General features: G+C 45.3%; 1 protein-coding gene across 5 annotated transcripts in view; it reads right to left on the minus strand.

Annotated features, from left to right (window-relative positions):
* gpp (DOT1 like histone lysine methyltransferase grappa) overlaps positions 1-21,609 on the minus strand; it is a 67,806-nt gene that overhangs the window by 27,042 nt on the left and 19,155 nt on the right. For 4 of the 5 annotated variants that reach the window (XR_012823405.1, XM_075672898.1, XM_075672896.1 and 1 more), the window contains exons 3-10: positions 14,111-14,185; positions 13,410-13,473; positions 6,512-6,649; positions 5,158-5,259; positions 2,835-3,037; positions 2,076-2,124; positions 1,885-1,984; positions 1,625-1,731 (exon numbers count right to left, since the gene is read on the minus strand). Coding sequence is in view for 4 of the 5 variants with exons in the window: in XM_075672898.1 (XP_075529013.1) it covers positions 1,625-1,731; positions 1,885-1,984; positions 2,076-2,124; positions 2,835-3,037; positions 5,158-5,259; positions 6,512-6,649; positions 13,410-13,473; positions 14,111-14,185 (838 nt within the window). In the remaining variant the exon portion in view is untranslated. The remainder of the gene's footprint in view (positions 1-1,624; positions 1,732-1,884; positions 1,985-2,075; positions 2,125-2,834; positions 3,038-5,157; positions 5,260-6,511; positions 6,650-13,409; positions 13,474-14,110; positions 14,186-21,609) is intronic. The other variant, XM_075672897.1, reaches the window with a different exon arrangement.

Raw genomic sequence — 21,609 nt, forward strand, 5'->3', positions numbered from 1 at the left:
CTTCACAGCAAGGCAAGTGTTAGGCTCACCGATGCAAAAGGCGCGTTATTCTGCATTTTTGCTGTTACCTCTAAGTTAGCCTTTATTTATTTTGTTTTCCTTTAATTTTTGCCACCTGTGCTGTGATGAAAGGAACTGATACTTGTCAGTGACAAAGCTGATCTTGAAGCATCACCTGAAGACAACATATTGAACACTGCTACACCTTGAAGAATCCTTTTATGAAGAAGGTACACAGGAGGATGGAGTTTTGAAATGATAAACAGACGATAAACAAGGAAATACTTTGCCTGAAGTTAGCATTTCAACAAGGAGACAAGTGTTTTTTGTTGAAACGCTGGCTCCGGGCTGATGCCTTCCTTTGTTCAGCCACGGTTAACTTATATCTTGCACACAAGTTTTGTTCGATAGTCAATAATGACACCCCAAATAAGCTAGCACAACTCTTCTAGGTGTACTTTAATGTGGGGCAACTGCTGCCCACACACAAGCCTGTGTCAAGGAACCACACCTAACTGATATCGCCATCTGTGGGAGTGTAAGAGTAGATGACAACACTGGTTCAGACAGTCAATGATACTTTGTTAACTTTTGTGTGAACTGACTTGACTGCTAATGAAAATCTGACATAAAAAAAAAAGAGAAAACGGAGTCCTCCATTGAGTGCCCTAACACACAACACAGATGCCCCTATGAAGAAAAAGATGAAGAAAAACAAAAGAAAAGAGAAAGAAATAAACTGCACCTTATACAAAATAGTTCTTTGTTTATGTTAAATAGCTTGATTTAGACTAGGCACCTTCCGCCGCTTATGTTGCTCCAGGACTAAGTGTAATTTTCATTTGCAATATGCTAGTACATGTATCAGCTGCAAATCAAGCAACCATAATTCAGTCACAGCAAGGCAAGCACGAAACGAGGCCAGCCTCCTTGCAGACTGAAAAAGCGCAAGCACACTGTGAAGAACATGCTAACTGCAGGCCCTACAGGGTTATTTAGTGCGCAAGGGTAGCTTTATCTGTGCTCAGGCCGTCCGACAGGAAGAAAAGCAAGAACAGAAAGACAGACAAAACACAGCGCAATCCTGCATCTCTAGGGTAGCTACAAAAGAAAAACTACACGTAACTTACTTTTAGATAAACATTTAAGTTTCTCACAGTGGACCAGCTAGCAATCACCCCCGTCAATAACCAACAATTACTAGCACTAATGGTCATCGTTTTCATGCTGAACATTAGAAGTGCTTTCACCAGTGACTTGCTTTCTACGTGAATTTTGATGTCGTTGAGACACAGTGAAACATTGTAAGGGACGAACACGTTTTGCAGCAAGAAGCATCAGCTGCTGGGGCCGTGTTCTTGAATAACTCTGCAATGTTTTCACTTTCGCATTACCGAGACCCTGACGATGCTTTTCGCATAGAGGTGAGCATTTGTAGATGTAACATCACATTTACTGCCCATGCTGCCAATGCCACCACCGATTTTGTTCTGCGAAAACAAGATCTTGCACGAACTGATTCATTCAATTGATTCAGGCCAACAGTAACGATAGTGACCAATCAAGAATGCGACCCACAGAGGCTCATCTCTAGCCTGAGCAACTGCAAAAGACGGCGACTGACCTTTGTCCGGTCTATGACATGGAGGTAGTAGGATACTGGCTTGCCCGTCCAAGAGACCGAGCCCTTTAGAGGCTGGATCTCCTTGACATGCATGATGGTTCCAATGTCTGGGCAGAAGAGGGTGAGAAAGCAGAAGAAAGGGAGGACACTATGGTCAGCACTCGCAAAAAAAAAAAAAAAAAAAAAAAAGAACCCTGCAGTGGCTATGGCTCACGTCAATGGCTCTTGTTAAAAACAAGAGGTGACGAAGTGTCACTCACCACTCAGGTTTCTGTCCGTGATCCGGAAGTTGAGAGGACAGAAGGCCTTGGAGGAGACAATCCGTGAGCCATCCTTCATCTCGGCGAACTTCTCCTTCAGCTGTGGAATGGAGACGTGGAGGGAGCAGGGGGTCATTTTGTGGCTGGCACACAGCATAGAATGAAAAAGGGTGAAGGAGCGGTAGACTTACCATGTGGTCTACTGTTGGCCCGAATGCAAAGTTGTTGACAAAAACAATCCTGTTTTGAGTAAAAACGGGGGGGGGGGGGGGGGGGAAGAGGCATTGTATACGCTGCCGCACAGTAGGCTACAAAGCACAGTGAACAGGACTCTACACAGGAATGGCACAAGTAGCACTGTAAAAAGGGCCAGTCCACGGCCAATGTTTGATGTGTTTAACTGTTGACACGGTGGAACTCTTCCATCATCCATCCTTGACAGTACCAGGCTGCCCGAAGTGGTGCTTTCAACCAATGGACGTGGTGTGCGCAGCGTCTAAGGCAGTCCTGGACAGGCCAGGGTAACACACTGAAGAGGCCCAGTGTTGACGGCAACACTATCAGGTCACCGTTGGTAGCTGCTGAACAACTGTTGATGTGATCCAGCTCTGTTACTCAAACTGAAGGCAGTAAAAGAGGCCTAATCAGAAGTTATACATCCTTATATTATTCTGGAGAAAACTTGCAACGGCTAATTTTGTCTGACTGAAACCTGCTACACCAGTGCGTGTCACCCAAACCGGTGCACAGACGCAGTGGCGTCAGGTGCAAGGTTGCCACTGCCACACACAACCTCAGCACCCTGAATGCAGGTAGAGCTAGATAGATCAAGGTCACTTCAAGTGAAGAAGTGAGCCTGTAACAGTTATCGCAAAACAAAAAAATGCAGTAACTTGCAAAATTTTTTTTTTTTGCTTTTCAATAGAGTAAAAACATGCGCATTCACTCACGAGGCATTCATGACCATATCCCGGTGTGCTTCGTGGAGGAAGTCGCCTTTGATGAGCCGGTAGTCCCCGTGCGTCTTGCCATACCAGCGCATCCAAAATTGGAAGTGCGCGTCCATCGACTGTGCATACCGCGACGGCACCTCGGCCTTCTCGATGCCGATGCACATCTTGCAAGGCGTAGAGGATGCCACTTGCAGAACCACCTGGACAGGAATATCATGGCAATCGGTCAGGCTAATTCACTGTGTTGGTTCACCAACCGATTGATGCAGGTTCTAGTAGCACAACAGATGTTGCAGATCGGAAATGTAGACTAGTTTGAATGATATGGACTTCTAAAGAGGAATGGCAAAGCTCATTCGCTCAAAAATGCCGCTCATGACTGGAGAATATAAGGTACCGTTCAAACAACGATCGCCTACAGGGTATGGTAAGTGCTAAGCCAGACAAAAGTACAACTGCAAATTGCACACCTACAGGCATCTGATAGACTTGCTTCTCAATTCCTTGAGCTTGTAAAAATTTGCATGCTTTGATTGCCCTTGGTTTAGTAGCACACATCTACATGTTAAGTATGGTGATGTGCTTTAGCCTTCAGCCTCTTTGATGCAGTTCTCTGTTGGCAATCATCATATATAAAGGCTGAATTTTCACACGTACACTATGTACATTTGAGTCTTCAGACATGTTTGAAGACCTCATATCTTGGTAAGATACGATTTTCTTGGCTGACAGCATGCTTTTTGCAGAAAGCTGTTGCTAGTAGTCTGCACAAGATCTTGATATGCTTAACCATATTAGACTTTTCACCGGAACCGGTGATACATGTGGGCCACATACTCGGTGAAGTGTTCTTGTTGAACGAGTCCATTTGCATTTGCAGTGGAAGGCTTGCTGCACTCAATTAAGAAATGGCAACTCTCGCTAAATCTTCTTTCGATTCCAGCATTCCTATGAAACAGCCTAGCCAAAGCATACTAGATAGCCTTCAATCCTTCAAGTTGACGCTTATATGCATTTTCAGATATGGTAACAACATGCACATAATTTGCAGCGATATCCTTCATGAGAAATTACTTTTAAACCATGAGAGCTACTACTACTTGGCTTCTGTGTAGCAGGTCCACTTTGCTTACCAGTATTGTAGCACACAAAATTATGAAAGCAAAATAACCTGGTGATCTATTTCAGCCACAAAAATGATGCCTCATTGCTTTACCAACAGCACACATATGAAATGGCAGCTACAGTTTTGGCGCGAGTGCTGGAGATATATCTGTGGCCTAGTCCGAAGCAAGAGTTAAAAACTATAGGTGCAATCGAGTGTCAATTGCTTAGTGCAGACGCCTAAGCAGCACAATGCAGGGAGCAAGACCCACAGTGGCCTGACCCGCTGGCTGGTGAAGGGGTGCATGAAATTTTGAGGCAATCCCTAAGCAAGTTAGCTCTGGTATCTAAGGGAACAAGGAACAACAGAGAAATTGAAAGGGTTGAAAATTGCTTAATGCCGGTGAGAGCCACTGCCAGAGTTGGAAACGTCACATGTATCGACATCGAGTGGATTGACATTGCTTCGAAGACTGTCATCTTTACTAGCTAGGAAAGCTATGCGACATGCTTGCTGCTGAAGAGAGCTGTGTGATGGCCATGCTGAAGGATCGGCTGGTGTGGTCAAAATGCACTTCACGTTGCTGTTGCTGTGTTGTATGAAGCTTGATGGGCTTGGCTAAATGGCACTGGCCTTGTTGGTCTCGGATCTTCCCATGCTAATATTAGGTGAATTCCACTGGTTGTCCTGTAGGTGCAACCTGAATTCTTGACTCAACGCTTTGTTTTGACAAATGCAGGTTTGGCCTAGAGAGACGAAATATGCCGTGCCAGATCATGAAAACGTTTCAGCACACAGCCGATGTGAGCTTATGTAGTACTGTCCACAATTGTCTAGGGACTCCAGTTTACGCATTTTTAAAGCATTCCAGTTGAATCAGTGCCCCAGTAATGGAACAAGAAAAAGCAATCTGCCGTGGTGCGAATTGATCCATAACAGCCAACAAGCTACGCGAATGCACTCAGAATCGACCAGTGAAAAACTATTTCTCCACTGCAGAGCAAGAAAAGCCTGCTCCAGATCAACCAATGGAATTCACCTCAAATTTTTCAGGTGGACACAGTCGCTTGATTTCTCGCCTATTTGTTGCTTAGGCGTGTCTTGAGTAAAGGTGTGCAGTAATCACGAGAAAGGGCAATTTCACTGAACATGCAGCAACACTGCATTTGTGGTTAACTTTGGCGCAATTGCCAAAACGCTTCCACCAGTGCTAACCTGGCCCACACCGCTGCCCAGGTCAATGAAGACATCGTCGGGTGTGAACGCCAGCTCGTTGATCATCTGTGCCACAAACTCAAAGGATGTCTCGCCATACACCTGCAAGGCACAGAGCAGACAAGGCGTGTGAGACAACCAGCCATCTCTATTCACAACAACATTCAAAATAAAATGGGCTACTTAACTGGTTAACTGATTGGTTAATTGGTCCTGCCGACCCACACGCATTAACACAGAACAAATCTATGCATTTTGCTTGAGGGTCAAGGCCTTGATTTTGTAGGGATGCTTTCTCCAATGCTATTACCTTTAGCACTTCATCAGTGACCAGAGGGACCCACGTTATCATTGGGATCAGTCGGCCATGAAAGGTGGATGATAAGAGTGGCATATAATCAAGCAGAAGGCATTGCTACGAAATCGCAGCCCAGGTCTCCAACAAAGGAGAAAGTAGAATTTGCAAAGAGCTACATTGTTGGTTTTATGTTTTGATCACATTCCAGGATTGTGGTTTCCATCACTATAAGTTAGTTTGAATATTTCTAGTGAACAGAAACAGCACTAGTATGTATATACAGCTGCAAGCAAAGCTGGGTAACTTGAACAGAGAAGCTGTCCCTAAAGTTTAAAGGGACACTAAAGAGAAAAAGCATACGAGCCTTATTAATACATAATAACATAATACATAACATAATACATAATAACAAAAGAGCCACTCTTACCAGGAGGAGAGGCTTGGAAAAATTAGAAAAAATGCAAAAATTAAAGACAGGTCGCAATGCTGCCTTGATGTTGCCGCACCTGCTTGCAGCGACATCATGGATTTTGACAGCGTATAGTCGGGTCTAGTTACCGTTTTAGTTACCGTAAGAGAGCCAAAGACTGGACTGAGCAAGTTTCGAAAACCTTTACCGAGGCACGATGGCCCAAATACGAAAAGAATGCTTCGAAATCCATGACATCATACTGTCGTACAGGTACGGGGGTTTCGGTGTGAAATTCGAGAACACTGGAACTTAGACCTTTATTTTTTCTTCGCTAATAATCAACCAATCACCGCAAAATTAACGAAAATACAGTTTTTAAAGGAAACTTCTTAAATTGATTTAATGTTTCTCTTTAGTGTCCCTTTAAGAATGATTTTTCCTAATTTCCCAATTTTACCTAATTAACTAATCGAAACATTTTGCCCAAAACAAAAGTGCATGAATAGAGAGGAAGACGAGGAGGAAGAGAATTCCCTGGTCTTGTAGCACATGCACAACACCTGTAAGTTCAAGACATTTCTATTTGACAAACAATAATGACTAATTCCACTGGCTGCAAACGGACCATGTCCCGTTTCGCTCACCTCGGGGGAGAAGGGCTCGTAAGAGTTGAGCCGCTCAGGATCAACGATGGCCGTGTTGTAGACCTGCTGCAGGATGTGCCGCAGGAGTGCCGTCGATGGTCGCGTATGCAGGCGCTCAGGACGTGACGTGCCCTTCCACTGCAAAACAGGCAAGAGGCATCCTCGTTGAACAAACAGCCCCCATACTGCCTTGTCCAGCCAATTGGCAAGCAAGCCACACGTCACACTCTGGGACTAAATGTGCTCACAAGAATCGTGCAGCAGATATAACCAGCCATAAAGGTTTATATAAAGCACTGCACTCTCGCGCAAGAAGAATAAATAATGTTGTGACATTCGTCCATAGCCTCGGCTTGAAAGGCGCATTCGAGTGACCAGAAAACCAGTGCGCATGTGCGGTTCACTGCAGTCACCGTGCGAATTCAGCTTCCCTTCACAATGCCCATGTCCCACAAACTTCCGTCATCAAGTGTATGTTGGCATAATGGCCGTTTGTTCAACCCTCCAAACCAAAGAAGAAAGGTTCCATTAAACACTAAGGTACCAGCTTGTGTGAGGGTAGGCATTCACCGAGCACATCACTGGCATTACAAGACCACATGCCCAACTCGTTAACATGAACACATGCTGTCAAATGCCTTTATAACGAAGTGTTGAGGACCTCTGAATTTCTTCGCTATAAAGGTCACTTTGCTGTAGAGTTTGTTCATAGTACCACTCCCAACAAAAGAGGCTAAGACCACTCGGCAAAAATTTTTTTCTGCACACTTCATTTAATGGAATGCGTCACTGCCATTTCTGTTATAGCTTTGAGGTTCACAGCGTACGTTGCGATGAAATGCACGAGCAACGGAAGGTAGAGCTGCCGTTTGTGGAACCCCCCTATTGGCTCCCTTGTTAATGTTGCTGTAGCGAGCTAAGCACCGCCGCTGATTAGCAGTAGTGGGCAAAGATTGTTGTGCCTACTTCTGCCACTTTGCATTGGTGGTGGTAGGGGGGGGGGGGGGGGCTTTCATAGCTACTGCGCTCTTCATACTCAGATCCTCCCACATAGCCTTTGTTACAATGCCATCTAGCGCTCCTCCCTATGGGCACAGCTGCACATAGTGGCAGGTGTGAAGGGCAGTGGTGGGGCCGCTATGTGCGTGTCATTGTAAAGCAAGAAATCGGATGGGATGGATGCCCAAACCTCACTGTACAAACAAAGTCGTCGTAGTGATCTTTGCTGTGCAGCCATTCACAATATATACCGGGTGTTTCAGCGAACACTTCCAAATTTTTCGTGCAGGTATTGTCCGCCGCTTCGAGTAGACCAGCTCATGAACTAGAATTGTGATATCCGCCACAGGCAACTTTTGAAGATTTTTGAAAGTGTTTGCTGAAACACCCTGTACACACACACACCCTGTACACACACACACCCTGTACACACACACACACACACACACACAATAGATAGGAATTTGGTGGCCAGAAAAAGCAGGATCCTTCACTACACACATTTCCCAGTAGAGGCATTTCACTTACGTTCATGAATAACCGCATATATTACAGCATGCAGAAGTGGACAGTCAGATTATGGCAAACAACAGAGGGGGCTTAGGACCAACTCAGAAGACAATCAGACAGTGAGAAGAGATCAAATAGACAAGATGTGACAAAAAACAGAAACAGAATAAATAGGCGAACCCGCCCACAAATTAAGTTGGGTATAACAAAAGAGGTGCCAGTGTAAGGAAAGCAGTAACAACAGTAAAGCCAGTTTTTTTTTCCACATAGGTGTGCCACCATGACAATAAATGGCGAGGCACAATGTGATCCCAAACATGCACATCAGCAATTACAGTTGCACAATATTATTAAAAAAAGAAGAAAAGGTCAACCAAGTGTCAACAATAAAGTATACAAGGTCGATGTACATGTTTCAAATGATTTGATGATTAATGTTGATTATACCTAGCTACTCTGTTTCTCTTTCATGTTCATTATTCACTCATTTTATATTTTATTCTTGTCTATTTCACAAGCAATTAAGCAGACCTTGCATTCTTAAGTGTTGAGAATTGAATGACCCCCATTTTTTCTGGAAGTGGTTACAAGATAGCCAGATCCCAGATATGCGAAACTCATGTGAAGTCAGCAAAGGAGACCTTGTCTTCAAAAGTGGGAATTGCCAGAAGACTAGGCATAGCGCAGTATCATGCACAAGCAGAAGAGAATGCAGTTGGGTGGGACAATGGCAAGGCAAGCTAGACAATGGTTCTGAAGGTGCAAGTCATCCAAGAAGCAGGCTGCATTTTCCCAAGTGATGGGTGGAAAAAAAGAAGAGCTAGGTGCTCCCAAGAAGCAATCCAGTGTTGAAAAAAAAAAAAAAAAAACTGGCGGCTGTTTTACATGCCGAGAACATCATTAAGCAAGAAATGCTTATGTGCGCACATCATTAGCAATCCTGAGTAAGCTGATACAGCTTGGAATGATGCAGTTTTGTGCACTGAAGTCGTTCATCTAGCACCTTGCACTATACACTCTAGTACTATCCACTCATGGCTGGCTTCAGTCATCTTGGACATTGTTCTCATTTCACTTCTTGGACAGCAAAAGGCGAGATGAATTTGCTCTCCTACTTCGTCGGCATCAATGCTGCCTTAATGCATCGCTGACCTATCTTCTCACATAATTTCAGCCCTCAACCCATCAGTTCTTTACTCTGTCTTCGTCATGGTTCTTTTTCGTGGGCTAAAAATTGCCTCTTGTATTATAATCAGGGTGTCTACCAAGTTGACATTTCCAAATTCCCTGAGTTTTCCAGGTTTTCCCTGAGTGCCTTTGCAAAATTCCCTCAGTGATGCAGAACTATGTTTTATGTCAAGACGCACTGAAACTATATCGCCCTATGCTGTCACTCTCTAGTAAGCATATGAAAAAAATGTTAAAGAAAACCGACTTAATCCAATTTGAATACTAAGGAGTAGTGTTTATGTTATTCAAAAAAGAATATAAGGGAGGGGTTATTAAAATGCACAGCAAATAAAATGTCTTCGAACAAATTTGCAAATCGAGTTGGACATTCTCTAGTACAAATAAAAAGGAGATGCATGCAGAAGCAAATATTTTTGAATATGAGCTATTTCTATCAACTGATAGCATGCTCAGTGTCATGCAACTATCCTGACATACTCTCAGCTCGCGCAAGATGCCTCAGTGTTGTGTTTCACTGCTTTAAAGAGTTTATTTTGGTTTGGATGAGGGACACCTGCATCTCAGCATCAGCCAACACTGTTTTTTGAGCTCAGGCTCCTTCAAAGAAGCGGTCGCATACTTAATTCCCCATTCATTCCTCAGTGTGTCGATCCTTTCTGTTCTCGTCCTCCTTTCACCGCGCGTTCGCCCCACGGACCATTTGAAGAATACTCTTGGTCAAATTACAGTCAACGTCCAATTTTTCAGACCCCCTAGGGGCCGCGAAAACTTCCGTAAAATCAAGCAGTCCGAAAAAATAAATTCATGTCTTTGCCCTTAAGGGCTAAAATCGACACATGTACGTCTGAAAAAGCTCTGAATGACTGTCAGTGCACTTATTAGGCATATCGGTGCTCCTACTGTGACAGGTGAGGGCGCTAGCACACGTGTAAAATTAAGGAATACATACAGTGTCCCGCGACAAATGCCCCTTCCTACGCTTGTTACGCTTCACCGCGTTACACGACTGTACCGAGGCGAAACAGACTTTCGGGAAAGAGCATTATGCAATGCGCCGTGCTTTCCGAGCTTCGAAGACAAAATTATTGCTGTCAGTGGAGAAATGATGAAACACGGCACCGAACGACAAGAAGCTTAATAGCGAACGTCGAAGCAGCTAAGCCTAGCGTTGCCGCAGTGGTGGCTACGGCTGCCAGCGGATCTGCGTGCGAGAGCACCGGTTCAAGGCGGCGAGGTAATGAAAATAGCAGCGGTGGTGGTTTTCATTAATGCCGTCTCGGACCTGCGATCAAGCAAAACGTTTAGAAAATCGGACGGCGAAGAGCTCTTGTCTGAAATTTCAGACGTTATGATGCATTGACTCTTTGGGGTACGTGGTGGTGCCGCGAAGCCGTCCGAGTTATCGGGAATCCGGAAAGTCGGTCGTTGACTGCACACTGGCAACTCCTCCAGCCGACGACGATTCTTTACTCTTCCTGTCTGTTTCTCGAGCGAGCATTACCGCGACTTTTGACCCTCTCAAAAAATTACAGCTAATTTTCCCTGATAGAAGCACAAATTCCCTGAGTTTTTCCAGACTACTCAAAATCCCTGAGAATTCCCGGTTTTCCCGGTTGGTAGACACCCTGATAATGTTGTTTGTAGTTTCATATGAGGAATGTTACGGTGCACTGCACACACAGACACACAAAAAAAACTTCAGTGCAGCGAGATGTGTAGAATGTTTGTGCAAGAAAGAAACCAAGGAATAACCAAATCCCTGAAAACACATCAACACGTGAGACATGATGCAGTAACGTTGTTGCTTCCACAGTTTGAGTACGAGAAGTTGGGGAACAAAGCTTAGGCTCAAGCTGAGATGTGTTTATTGAATAGGTATATTGCTTCAAGTCCAAACTGATCACTACGAGGTTTCCAAAGGGTAGAATACCCATTTAGCCTAGGTTAGTGTTGTGCTTTAGCTTATAAGCTTTACTGGCTAAGGCTAGTTGGTAATCCCATTTGATTAACTCCTTAGTGCTGTGCGTTCTGCTGCGTTAAGAAGTTCATACCTCAGCTTATCACTGACATTAGAATCTTCCATATATGTTACCTGCTGTGCCTGCACAACTGCTTCTTCCACATACTTGCAGGTGCTAATATAGGTAACAGCTCGACCCACGGAGCCTTGGAAAAAAAAAAGGCAACTAAGAAATTATACACATTCCCCCCAGAACTGTGGCTGTATACATGTACATAAATTTTGCTCAATTTCTTCCACACAGCCATTGAGCAAAACACTAGCAAGGCTGTGCAAGAATATGGTTCAGGACAGAAGTAACATTGTCCGTAACCACCTACATAAGCATTTTATGCTTAAATAATGGGGTTGACAGACTCCGTTCCCCTCCCCCCATGCGTGACAAGGAAGTGACGTAACCGTTGTTTGGCGTGATGCAATCCCCAGAGCCAGCCAAGGAAAGACACAGGGGTTGGCGAAGTGGCAGCAGCAGTGATGGTGATGGTACGAATGTGATGCACACGGCAGGGGCAGGGCGGGTAGTCGGCACAGCAGGAGGCAGAAGAGGCCAAGCGGGATAAGGGGTTGGGGCGGCCGAACGATGGCAGCAGCGAGACAGCGTGTCAGCAACAAGGGTAAGGAATCGGGATGAGGGGAGAAGCGTTTGCACGTTGTTCAAGGCCATGAGCATAACTTCACCGAGGCAATAAGGGAACAACATCACTAAGAGGGCTCATACCAGGGCCCTGACAACTGAGAAGGCGCTGACAACCGAGACTTGTATGGGGGGAGAAAAAGACATTACTTACATTACGTCCCAAGTGCAAGGGAGATAAGCGGGGACAGCAAGGACCCGTGGCACTTGTTCGCTAGGGCTCACTATGTTTTAGAAACAATGTAGTCAATAGAATGCATTTGACCAGTGCAAAGTTGAACTAAGCTTGTATATCGGCAAAGTTTGACAATCACAGCACATACATTGAGCTGTTGTAGCAGTCAATGCCCTCTAAAAACAGCACCTCTGTTGGCAACCTTCCCAGTAAGTACCCGACAGTCCACACACTATAACTGTAAAAGGTAGTGTACATGCACTTTATAAAGGATATTGGGAGTTGGTTACAGACAGCTGGCCACAGTACTTTTCTTGCATTTGTACTCTGTCCTGCTCACAGATCGGTGTGGACAACTCAAGAGCTTACAATGAAGATAACTGTTTAAAGTGGTGTTTGAAAATGCCTCCGTCTGCATTTGATACCTAGAAATGCAGGTTCGCAACAAAAGGATGCAGTTTAGAGACATGCCACTTCGGTTTTGAGTAGATTTTAGGTCTTTGTGTTGTGGGAATTCTGAAGTTCCATGACCGTCGCACAAGCGGCGAACGTCATGTCGGGCGCACGCATGCCAAGCACATTGCAGAGAGGGGAAACCGTCCTTTCGCGGGTGGCACGCAGGATTCGCAAGAACTATCAGTGCCACCGGGTGTGTCACATGAGATCCCTCTGACATTGCCTGACTCTCTATAGTTACCAGGGGTGTGGAAGTCTTTGCCACTACTCTCATTTACCGCATGTGGTTAGTTAACTGCAGGCATTAACAGCAGTGCCAAAAAACACACAAAAAAGAAAGGAACACTGACAGACACGGACAATTGCTGCTGGCGTTGGCGCTGCTGTTATGCCTGCAATAAGTGACTTACTCGCCCAAGAACTCGTTTTATTGAAGGTTAGTCAACTGTGTTTTCGTCGGGTCAATCGCCGTGGCCGCCTATATTCCCGGCTGGTAAGTCGAAAGCCCTTCTTTACCTAGCGTATTATTTGCTTCGAGGGAACCCTCAGTGATATCAACTCTACCTAGCTGGCCTGCTTGAAGTGTTAGTCACAATCATAATAAATGCTTTCCAAGTGTACACATGGTTCTTTATTGTTTCCTCGAGCTTGTACTGTATTAAGGTTGATGGGCAGGCATGTGTCAACTGCGGCACTCAGTGTGCCGAGGCATAGCGCCATTGGCACCCCCCCCCCCCCCCTTATCCCGGCAAAGTTCTGAACAGATATCCGACTCTGACTTGGCAACACTGACTGTTTTCAATGGCATGCTAGCGCAACCTGCACAGTTTTTGTGCCACAGACAGATGACCAAGGCACAGCCAACAGCACTCTATCAACACAGCCGAGCTTGCAGCTTCGAAGGTCAACTCACGAGTTGCAAGAAGCTGTCGATTGCGCGGTTGTACTTGTCACACAGGGTCCGCATGCTCTCATAGCTGCAGTCATGAAAAAAAAGAGAAGGAATGGGCAAATCAAACCTTCGTGCAAAAGGGCACAACAGCATGGGTCAGAGCAACTAATCCCAGTTATGGTATGTAGTTTAGAGCCACACACAAATTTTACGATTTAGCTTTCACCAAGCCACCTGTGCAACTCTTCCAACTTTTCACTATTTCGTATTCAAGCTTAGCAAATGGCAATCCAATGCCCTCACACTGAGCCCGAACTGAAAGTCTAGGTTTAATCTGGTTCCCTGTCAATGTGATGCTTAACCAAACAGCTTAGATTCAGACTTGAATGCAGTACATTTCTACACCCCTCATCATTTTTTGGTGTCAGCCTTGACCCTTCAAGTTTCTTTCTCTCTCTCTCTCTCTCTCTTATTTCAAGGCATCTCCAATGCCAGACTGATTACATCAGTGCTCAGTGTGTGAGCCTGTGTATGTTCCTCCCTTGTTCAATCCTTTATCACTGTTCCCTGTAAATATGATGCCACACCACAGTACTCCAAAAGCTGAACTTGTTATGATCTGAGTGCCAGGCCTGTGCGATCCCACACCCCATAAGTCTTTCTGCATGTTGAAGCACTGTGAGCACAGAACTAAAAACCCGGCTTGGGTAATCTGCACGCACCTTTTGGTATCATAGTCATTGAGGACGTGGTTTTCCATGGCTGCCTTGAGCTCTGGAAAGTCCTCGCAGACCCAGCTATAAAAGAAAAAGAAAAAAAAAAGAACAGAAAATGTAACACAGATGCTAAAAATTAGAGCACAATGTCATGTTCACGACAATATGAGAATGGATGACACTGCAAGAACTGAAAGTGATCTCAGAGCTTTATACAACCAGGCCAGCCAGCCTTAGAACTAAGGAAACACGACACTTGAATGAATGAGCAAACAAACAAAACAACACACACACAAAAATTCTGAAGTTTGGTGAAAAATACTCAAAATTATTTGGTTATTTAGTATGTTGACTTTTATTAAAGATATGCACACTTTGTTCTGAAGGATGCTATGAATATCCACTCTGCTCCATATAGTCACAGCAACAATAATCTGCGCTACAGTAAATGCGAAATGCTTATGAAGTTTATTGATGACATATTCACCTAATGGCTTTGGAAGATTAGGTTGCTGTTATAAACTGGTTTTACCCGTTGTTGTCTTTGCCACATGGGTCAGTCCATATAATCAATGGGTCCAAAACATTGGGCCATCAAAAATCCCTCAGCAACTGTATTTGGCTTTATTTTTCAGGGTTAGTTATTTTTGCCCTGGACAATATGCAAATGAAAAATCGTAAAATATTTGTTCAATACGAAAACTGTAAATGAGCGCTAAAAATTGGGCATCTTACAATAGCATTGTAAAATATGGCTGGTACATGCCGTCTATGAACATGAACAATGCAGGCAATCACAGTAGAACCTCGGCAATGTCAATAGGGCTGATGTGTTTTTCAGTTTATAACATCGCTGAAGCCTTGCTCCAGCTACTAACAGCATGTTGATGATGCGATAGCTATCCCGGTTACTGAATAAGCAAACAAAACGATTGGAAATCCACATGGTGAAGCAAGTTTCAAGAATGAAACTGTTGGCATCCTCCTGAAGGTAGCCACAAGGATACAAAAGAAACTTGTGTGGGTCTAAACCTGGCATTACTGCCTTTCCGAGGCAGTAGTGCTACTGCTCAAGCTAACCAGGTAGTAGGCAAAGAGCAGATTAACGAAAAACTTAAAGCGCAAGTGTGCCTGGGCTTCCCAGTATTTTCAGGTGGATGGCAACAGTCCTGTTCCCTTTCTGGCTACCAGCTTCTATTGTAGCAGTCCCATATGAAACATACTAAAGGGGTTCTACTATATACTGTTGAATTGGGATGCTCATTCTAAGCATCTTCAACACATACTAATTTTCCAACAGCCACACACGAAAAGCATTTTACAATGATCTCTTGCAAGGAGTGCCAGAGGTCCGCCCTAACTCATGTCCATTGTAAATTTGTATGAGCTGGCTTTCACCACACAGTGAAGTCCAACTTGACTGCGAAGACAGCACCAGCACTGCAGGAACCTGTTGCACCTTATATGGACAGAATTGTGAAAACAGTAGAAGTGCAGCTTCTACACAAAATTTTATTGCTAGTCAAAGCTTGCATTCATAGATCAGAAATAGCACAATGTGGTGCAGTGATAATCATTCATGGTATGGCATAGTGTCACAGAAGAAAAACATGGCGACCGTGGCAGGCAGAAGAAAGAAACGTATCAATGCTCTCATTCTGGGCCCAAAGACTAAAAGAAGGTGCCAGCAATACTGTAACTAACTCTTATCACTTAGTTTTCTGAAATGCATACCATATATTTCAGCATGGGTTTCCTTGACCTTTAAATGAATGAAATATTCTCAGCCTTTGATACACTTTAGAAATGTCAAAATCAGCCAAAAAGCAATCTTATTCAAGGCCTAACCAGAGCTAGCGTTACCAGCTCTATGTTTGATGGTTTTCATGTTCGCACAGTCACATCAAGTGGTCAAAAAGCCGTGAAAGCACTTCAGTACCCTCTAGGCTTATTGACATGAAGCTCGGCAAAAAAAAACTGAGATAAGTCTACCTCTCTTTAAAGGAGTCCCTGCTTCACTCCACAAATACGTCAAGCACAATAAAATAAAAGAAGAAGGCTCGCATGCAAAAACACCAAACCTGCATGCAAACTGGCAGTGGAAACGGTAAAAGGTTCACACCATTTTATGAGAGTGGCAAAGTAATTCATTTCTAGACCAGAATTTGTCCTCTTTGTTCCTTCGTTACCTTTATTTATCGCATTTTCTCGTTATTGCTGGCTTTCCTTTTTTCTCGTTTGCACTGGTATCAACAATCGAGCAGAAGATGAGAAGAGGCACGAACAACCATGAATGTTTCATTCTATTGCTTCCGCACGTTAACTTACCATGCAGAACTATTCCGAAACTGCAGGAAGCCCGTCGAATACTACAGTTCAATACTCGCACATTTTTTTGTCGGCATGGCGGCTTCGCGTGCATGAAACCAAACTCGAAACTGCAAGTGCGAAATCACAGTGCACAAGTGCTCGCCACGGACGGAAAAGAAAAAGAAATCAAAGTAATAATAATAATAATAATAATAATAATATAACACATGAGACTTAAGTAACACTCTTGCTTGGACTAGTTGGTTCATGCTTGGATTAGTAAAGGCAAGGCGCAGAAGACCAAGACTCGAGAAGAAGAACACAAACGACAGGACCGGCGTCCTGTCGTCTGTGTTCTTCTTCTTGAGTCCTGGTTTTCTGCGCCTTGCCTTTACTAATTCAAACACGAGACTTCCCAGTGCACAACCTTTGGATCTCCACCCCCCCCAGTGGAAGGGGTGGGAGAGGGGTGGTGTGAATAAAGTGGATCTGCAGGTTTGGCTCCCGAAACGAAAGGAAGGCGCCAAGGCAGGTGGAGACAATGGATGACTACATATGGTGCCATGGCAATGGTGGTTCGGTCGCAATGGCCTTCTGGTGCTCGTCACGAGGTTCAGGGTTCAATTCCCGGCCGCAATCGGACATGGGTGACGTGCAGAAATAAGCAGGAGCACTACAACGGCTTTTCTTTTTTCCTCTAGCCCATGCGTTGCTTTAGGACGTTGAATTTGCTCGATCTATCGATCCATTCAATACAATCCGTCCATCTATCGACACGAGATCGGTACAACCATCCAGTCTACCCCTTCTATCGATACGCCTGCTCGTAAATCCACCAATAAACGAATAATTCAAGCTCAGGCATCAAGCACAGCAAAAACCCCACACCCCTAACTCGCACACAGATTGCGCGCACGCACGCAGACACGGATACACGGACCGAAGGATCGACGACGGAAAAGGTAGCGCTCGAAAATGACGCGGTGCCCGCGAACGGCAGCAAAAAAAAAAAAAAAAAAAGTGGGGGGGTTACGGATGCGGAAAACAACAGAGAGAAAACAAACACGAACGACGTCAAAAGAAGTGGGGGGGGGCCAAGGTCGACGGAATGCCTGACGCCGACAGACGATCCCTTCCGCAGCCGCCCCCTGGTCCCGCGCGATCATCGGACCGACGGAGAAAGAAAAGCGGCGCTCGATTTGACGATCGTGCCTCACGTACGCCGAGACAGGGTAGCTGGGCGCGATGAGACGTGCCTGCGGCAGTTTTTCTTCGACGGGCTGAAGACACGAAAAATGGCGAAAGCGAAAAAAAATATCTCCTCGTGGCAGGGTACGACGCGCACCGCGGAAATTAGAGACGTCATTACCTACCTCTTCCTTCACATTTGGGCCATAGAGCCAGCTTTATAATAGTAAGGGCTGTACCCATTCGTTCGTACATTCATTCTCGTAACGCGGGCGCCGCCATCTTGCAGTCAAGCTCACGACATAGCATCGATTACTACTTGCGTCGGGGCTAGCTGTGAATTGCATTATCGGGACAGAAACAGTGGAGTAACAAGGGAAGGGGGGGTGCACACCCGCGCAGCAACTTTGAAGCGTGCAACGGTGATCAGATTTGTCGCGGCTGGCAATCGAACCCGCAACCTCGAGCTCAGCAGCAGTACGTCATAGCCACTGAGTTACCGCGCCAGATAAAACGTACAAAATTAACTATTAGACGCAAGACTGCGAGCGACAGGCTTAGAAAGCAGTGCAAAAACTATTAGACGCGAGTGTAAGGCTTAGAAAGCAGTACAAGAGCTATTGCACGCGAGACTGCGAGCGTAAGGCTCAGAAAGCAGTACAAAACCTATTAGATGAGACAACGCGAGCGTAAGGATTAGAAATCAGTACAAAATACATATTAGACGCGAGACTGCGAGTGTAGGGCTTAGATATCCGTACAAAAAAAAAAACAACCATTACACACGAGACTGCGAGCGTAAGGCTCAGAAAGCACTACAAAACCTATTAGACGCCAGATTGGCCAGGTTGCGAGTGTAGGGCTTGGAAAGCAGCGCAACATACATAACCATTAGACGCGAGACTGCGAGTGTAAGGCTTCGAAAGCAGTACAAAATACATACAATCAAGAACGCGCAATTGACATGGGCACACCATCTAGTTTGCGGAAATTGAATTCGGGACCGCCCATAAGAAAGAAACCAAGGGGCGTCTAAAGGGGTTTAAATCAGATTAGACTGATAAAGTAGTCTCTATGTTCGTTAATATTGTGGTAATAGGTTGATTACTAGAAGAGCGCATGAAGGTGAAAGTTCTTAGTTAAAAGGTTCAGTAAAAGTTCTTAAAACTTGCAAAGTTCGTTTCTTCGCTCGTTCTGCATGAATACATAACGAGGCCTCGTCGTCACAGGTCTCTTCTTTTGAGTCTCCTCTGGCTCATTAAAGCCCACCGATTTGGGCTAGTCGGAACAAACGTCTATAGATGTTGGTCGGAACAACATTTCAGTAGTGATGGCGGTCAGCGCACAACCCAAAGAACTGCGACAAAAGACCAAGAATGCAAACTCAATGTCCTTGTTACACTTATTTTTTACTGTCCCACGTTTTAGTAGTGCGCTACCGCCATCATAACTTGTGAAGGCGCTTTCACAGTGTAAGAGAATTTTTCGACAATGCAGAAGGGTGTTTAACTAATGCAGCTAAAAAAAAAAAAAAAACAGCTTCTCCCCCCTTCAGTGACCTTTTAAAACAGCGATACGCAATGGAGCACGACTACAACTTGCGTGCCACTCGATCGCAAGATTAGGCGCCAGGCCAACGCGATACGCGCAAACACGCACGCGTTTCCGACCATCGAGCGGCGACAAGCGAAAGAGAAACTTTCTCTCCGAGCGGGCGCTCCACGTATCTAATCGCGTTGCGGCACGCCGATGGCAACCGTCAAATCTCGGGCCCGTTTTGTCGCGGGTCTTCCCCCCCTGGCAGCGTCCTGTGGGGGAGTCGTTGTCTTCCGCCCCCGACGGAAACGAGTTCACGAGGACGCCACTGCAAACAACAGTGTCTCTGGGCATCCGCCCTGCCAAGACTATACGCCCACCCATTTTCTGCCCACCCATTATGCTAGACGCCCACCCATTTTCTTTTCTTTTACAAAAAGATCACCAAGCACGACTGTTACGCAGCGTTGTGAGCGAGAAACCGGCAAATCACACAGGTTGTTCCAAAGGTTGAGCACACACACAACGCAGTACTTGATTACGAGAACTTGGTTACATCCGCCGGACTTTGTCTGCCTGCTCCGGGGGACATTAAATAGCATACAAAACACTGATTCGCCCAATTTTAGAATGTGCTTGCTTCCTCCGTATGGAACCCATCTAAACAATGCGAAATTGATCGTATTGAGTCGGTCTAGAAGAAGGCTATTCGTTTCGTTTACCGTCGCTTCGACCGATACTTTTCACCGTCAGCTGCTCTTGCTGAATTAAACCTCCAGTTTCTTTCCCGACGGCGGCACATAGAATCTCTGAACATTTTCTATTCTTATAAGAACTCTATTTGTCACCCATCAGATCCCTCCCTTTTAACGCCTGCTTGCCCGACTTCAACTAACGCTTATCATGCCTCTAATATTAGACCGCTCCATCCACGCACTAACGCTTTTAAACACAGTTTTCCCCCCGCATGATTGAACAGTGGAATTTGTTACCTGCCGAAGTTCGTTTGTTACCCATTTCTCAATTTTTAAATGCTATTGCTGATGTATAGTTCCTTTATATTTTTCTATTTCTATGTTCCTGTTTCTGCATATCATAATTAGCTTTACTCGAATGTACACCCACCCCTGCCATAGCCCTAACGGGCTGCAGTATGTATAAATAAAGATAAATAAAATAAAATAGAAAGCACTATATGCCCCATAACGCGATAACCTGGCGTTGTAGTCTGCGCCGCGACCGACTGATGGTACCAAAAATGGCCGACAGCAAAGAGTCAAAATATGTCGAGGAATACGCGGATTGACGTCAGACAATTTCTCGGAGAGGTTCCTGTAAAAGAAGTAAACCAACGCATTTGAGAAGAATATCAGGTAAATCTCGGTTTGGGCGGGAATCGAACCCGGACCTCTGGAGGGCGAGACGGAGCCCGACGCCACGGCGGCTCCACGGTTGTGGCTGACTAAACGTGTGTTTATAGTGCGTGCGTCATTGCGCACGTCACATAGCAGCCGTCTGGCTGATTTTAACTCTTTCCTTACCGCGCCATAGAGCATCGATCACTATGGATCGATGGTTTTGAATGCCCCGCCAAAAATAAAACTCCGCGGTTACGGACGTGTGGCGCCATCTGGCCAGTAATAGAAGAACTACTGCGCACTTTCTATATGTTTTTTTGCGTTTTAGCGCGAAGGCTCCTGCGAGAAAAAAAAAAGCAGCGGAGAAGGTAGCGAGGAGTTTTCCCAACATGCCGCCGAAAACGCGTCGCGCGCCGCTGAAAAAGAAGTCTTCTCAAAGTGATTCCGCTGCTTCTGATGCTCATATTATCGATATGAGCAGTAGTGAGGAGTCCGTAGAGGACGTTGGATCATCGGATTTCGACTCCGACAGTGATGATTCCTCTACACAGCCCGGACCTTCAACTAGCGTGGCAAGGTAAGCATAGTTTCGGATGTCAGTGTTGTTGTTATACGATGCGCGTGCTTTGTAAATGACGACACCTGTTTACGTTTTTCTTTTAGGGTGTCAACTACATACGGAGGCGATATTTTGCCAAACACGCCGTGCCGAGTCAGGTTTTCACCGAATCGCGCACCTGGCGTACACCTGGACGTGACGCGCCGGAGTGAGACGCGGAGGTTTCTTGGTGCACTGGACATGTTCATGATGTTTTTTACCGCTGAAATGATTTCCACTTTCTGTGCACACACAAACAAGTATGCGTGGATGAAAATTTTTGAGAAACCAAGCTATGCTCAGCCAGATGGCTCCTGGCTAGAGGTCACGCCCCCTGAGATGTTGCGCTTCATTGCGCTATTGATTTACATGGGCATCGTGCAACTTCCTAGACTCCACTTGTATTGGAACACTGGAACAATCTACGGCGGTCTACTTCCAGGGAAGATCATGAGCAGGAAGCGTTTCTTCTCCCTGCTTGCTTTTTTGCATGTCTCGGACCCTGAGGATGACAG

This window comes from Dermacentor variabilis, chromosome 10, assembly GCF_050947875.1.
Source record: "Dermacentor variabilis isolate Ectoservices chromosome 10, ASM5094787v1, whole genome shotgun sequence".
Classification (NCBI taxonomy): domain Eukaryota; kingdom Metazoa; phylum Arthropoda; class Arachnida; order Ixodida; family Ixodidae; genus Dermacentor; species Dermacentor variabilis.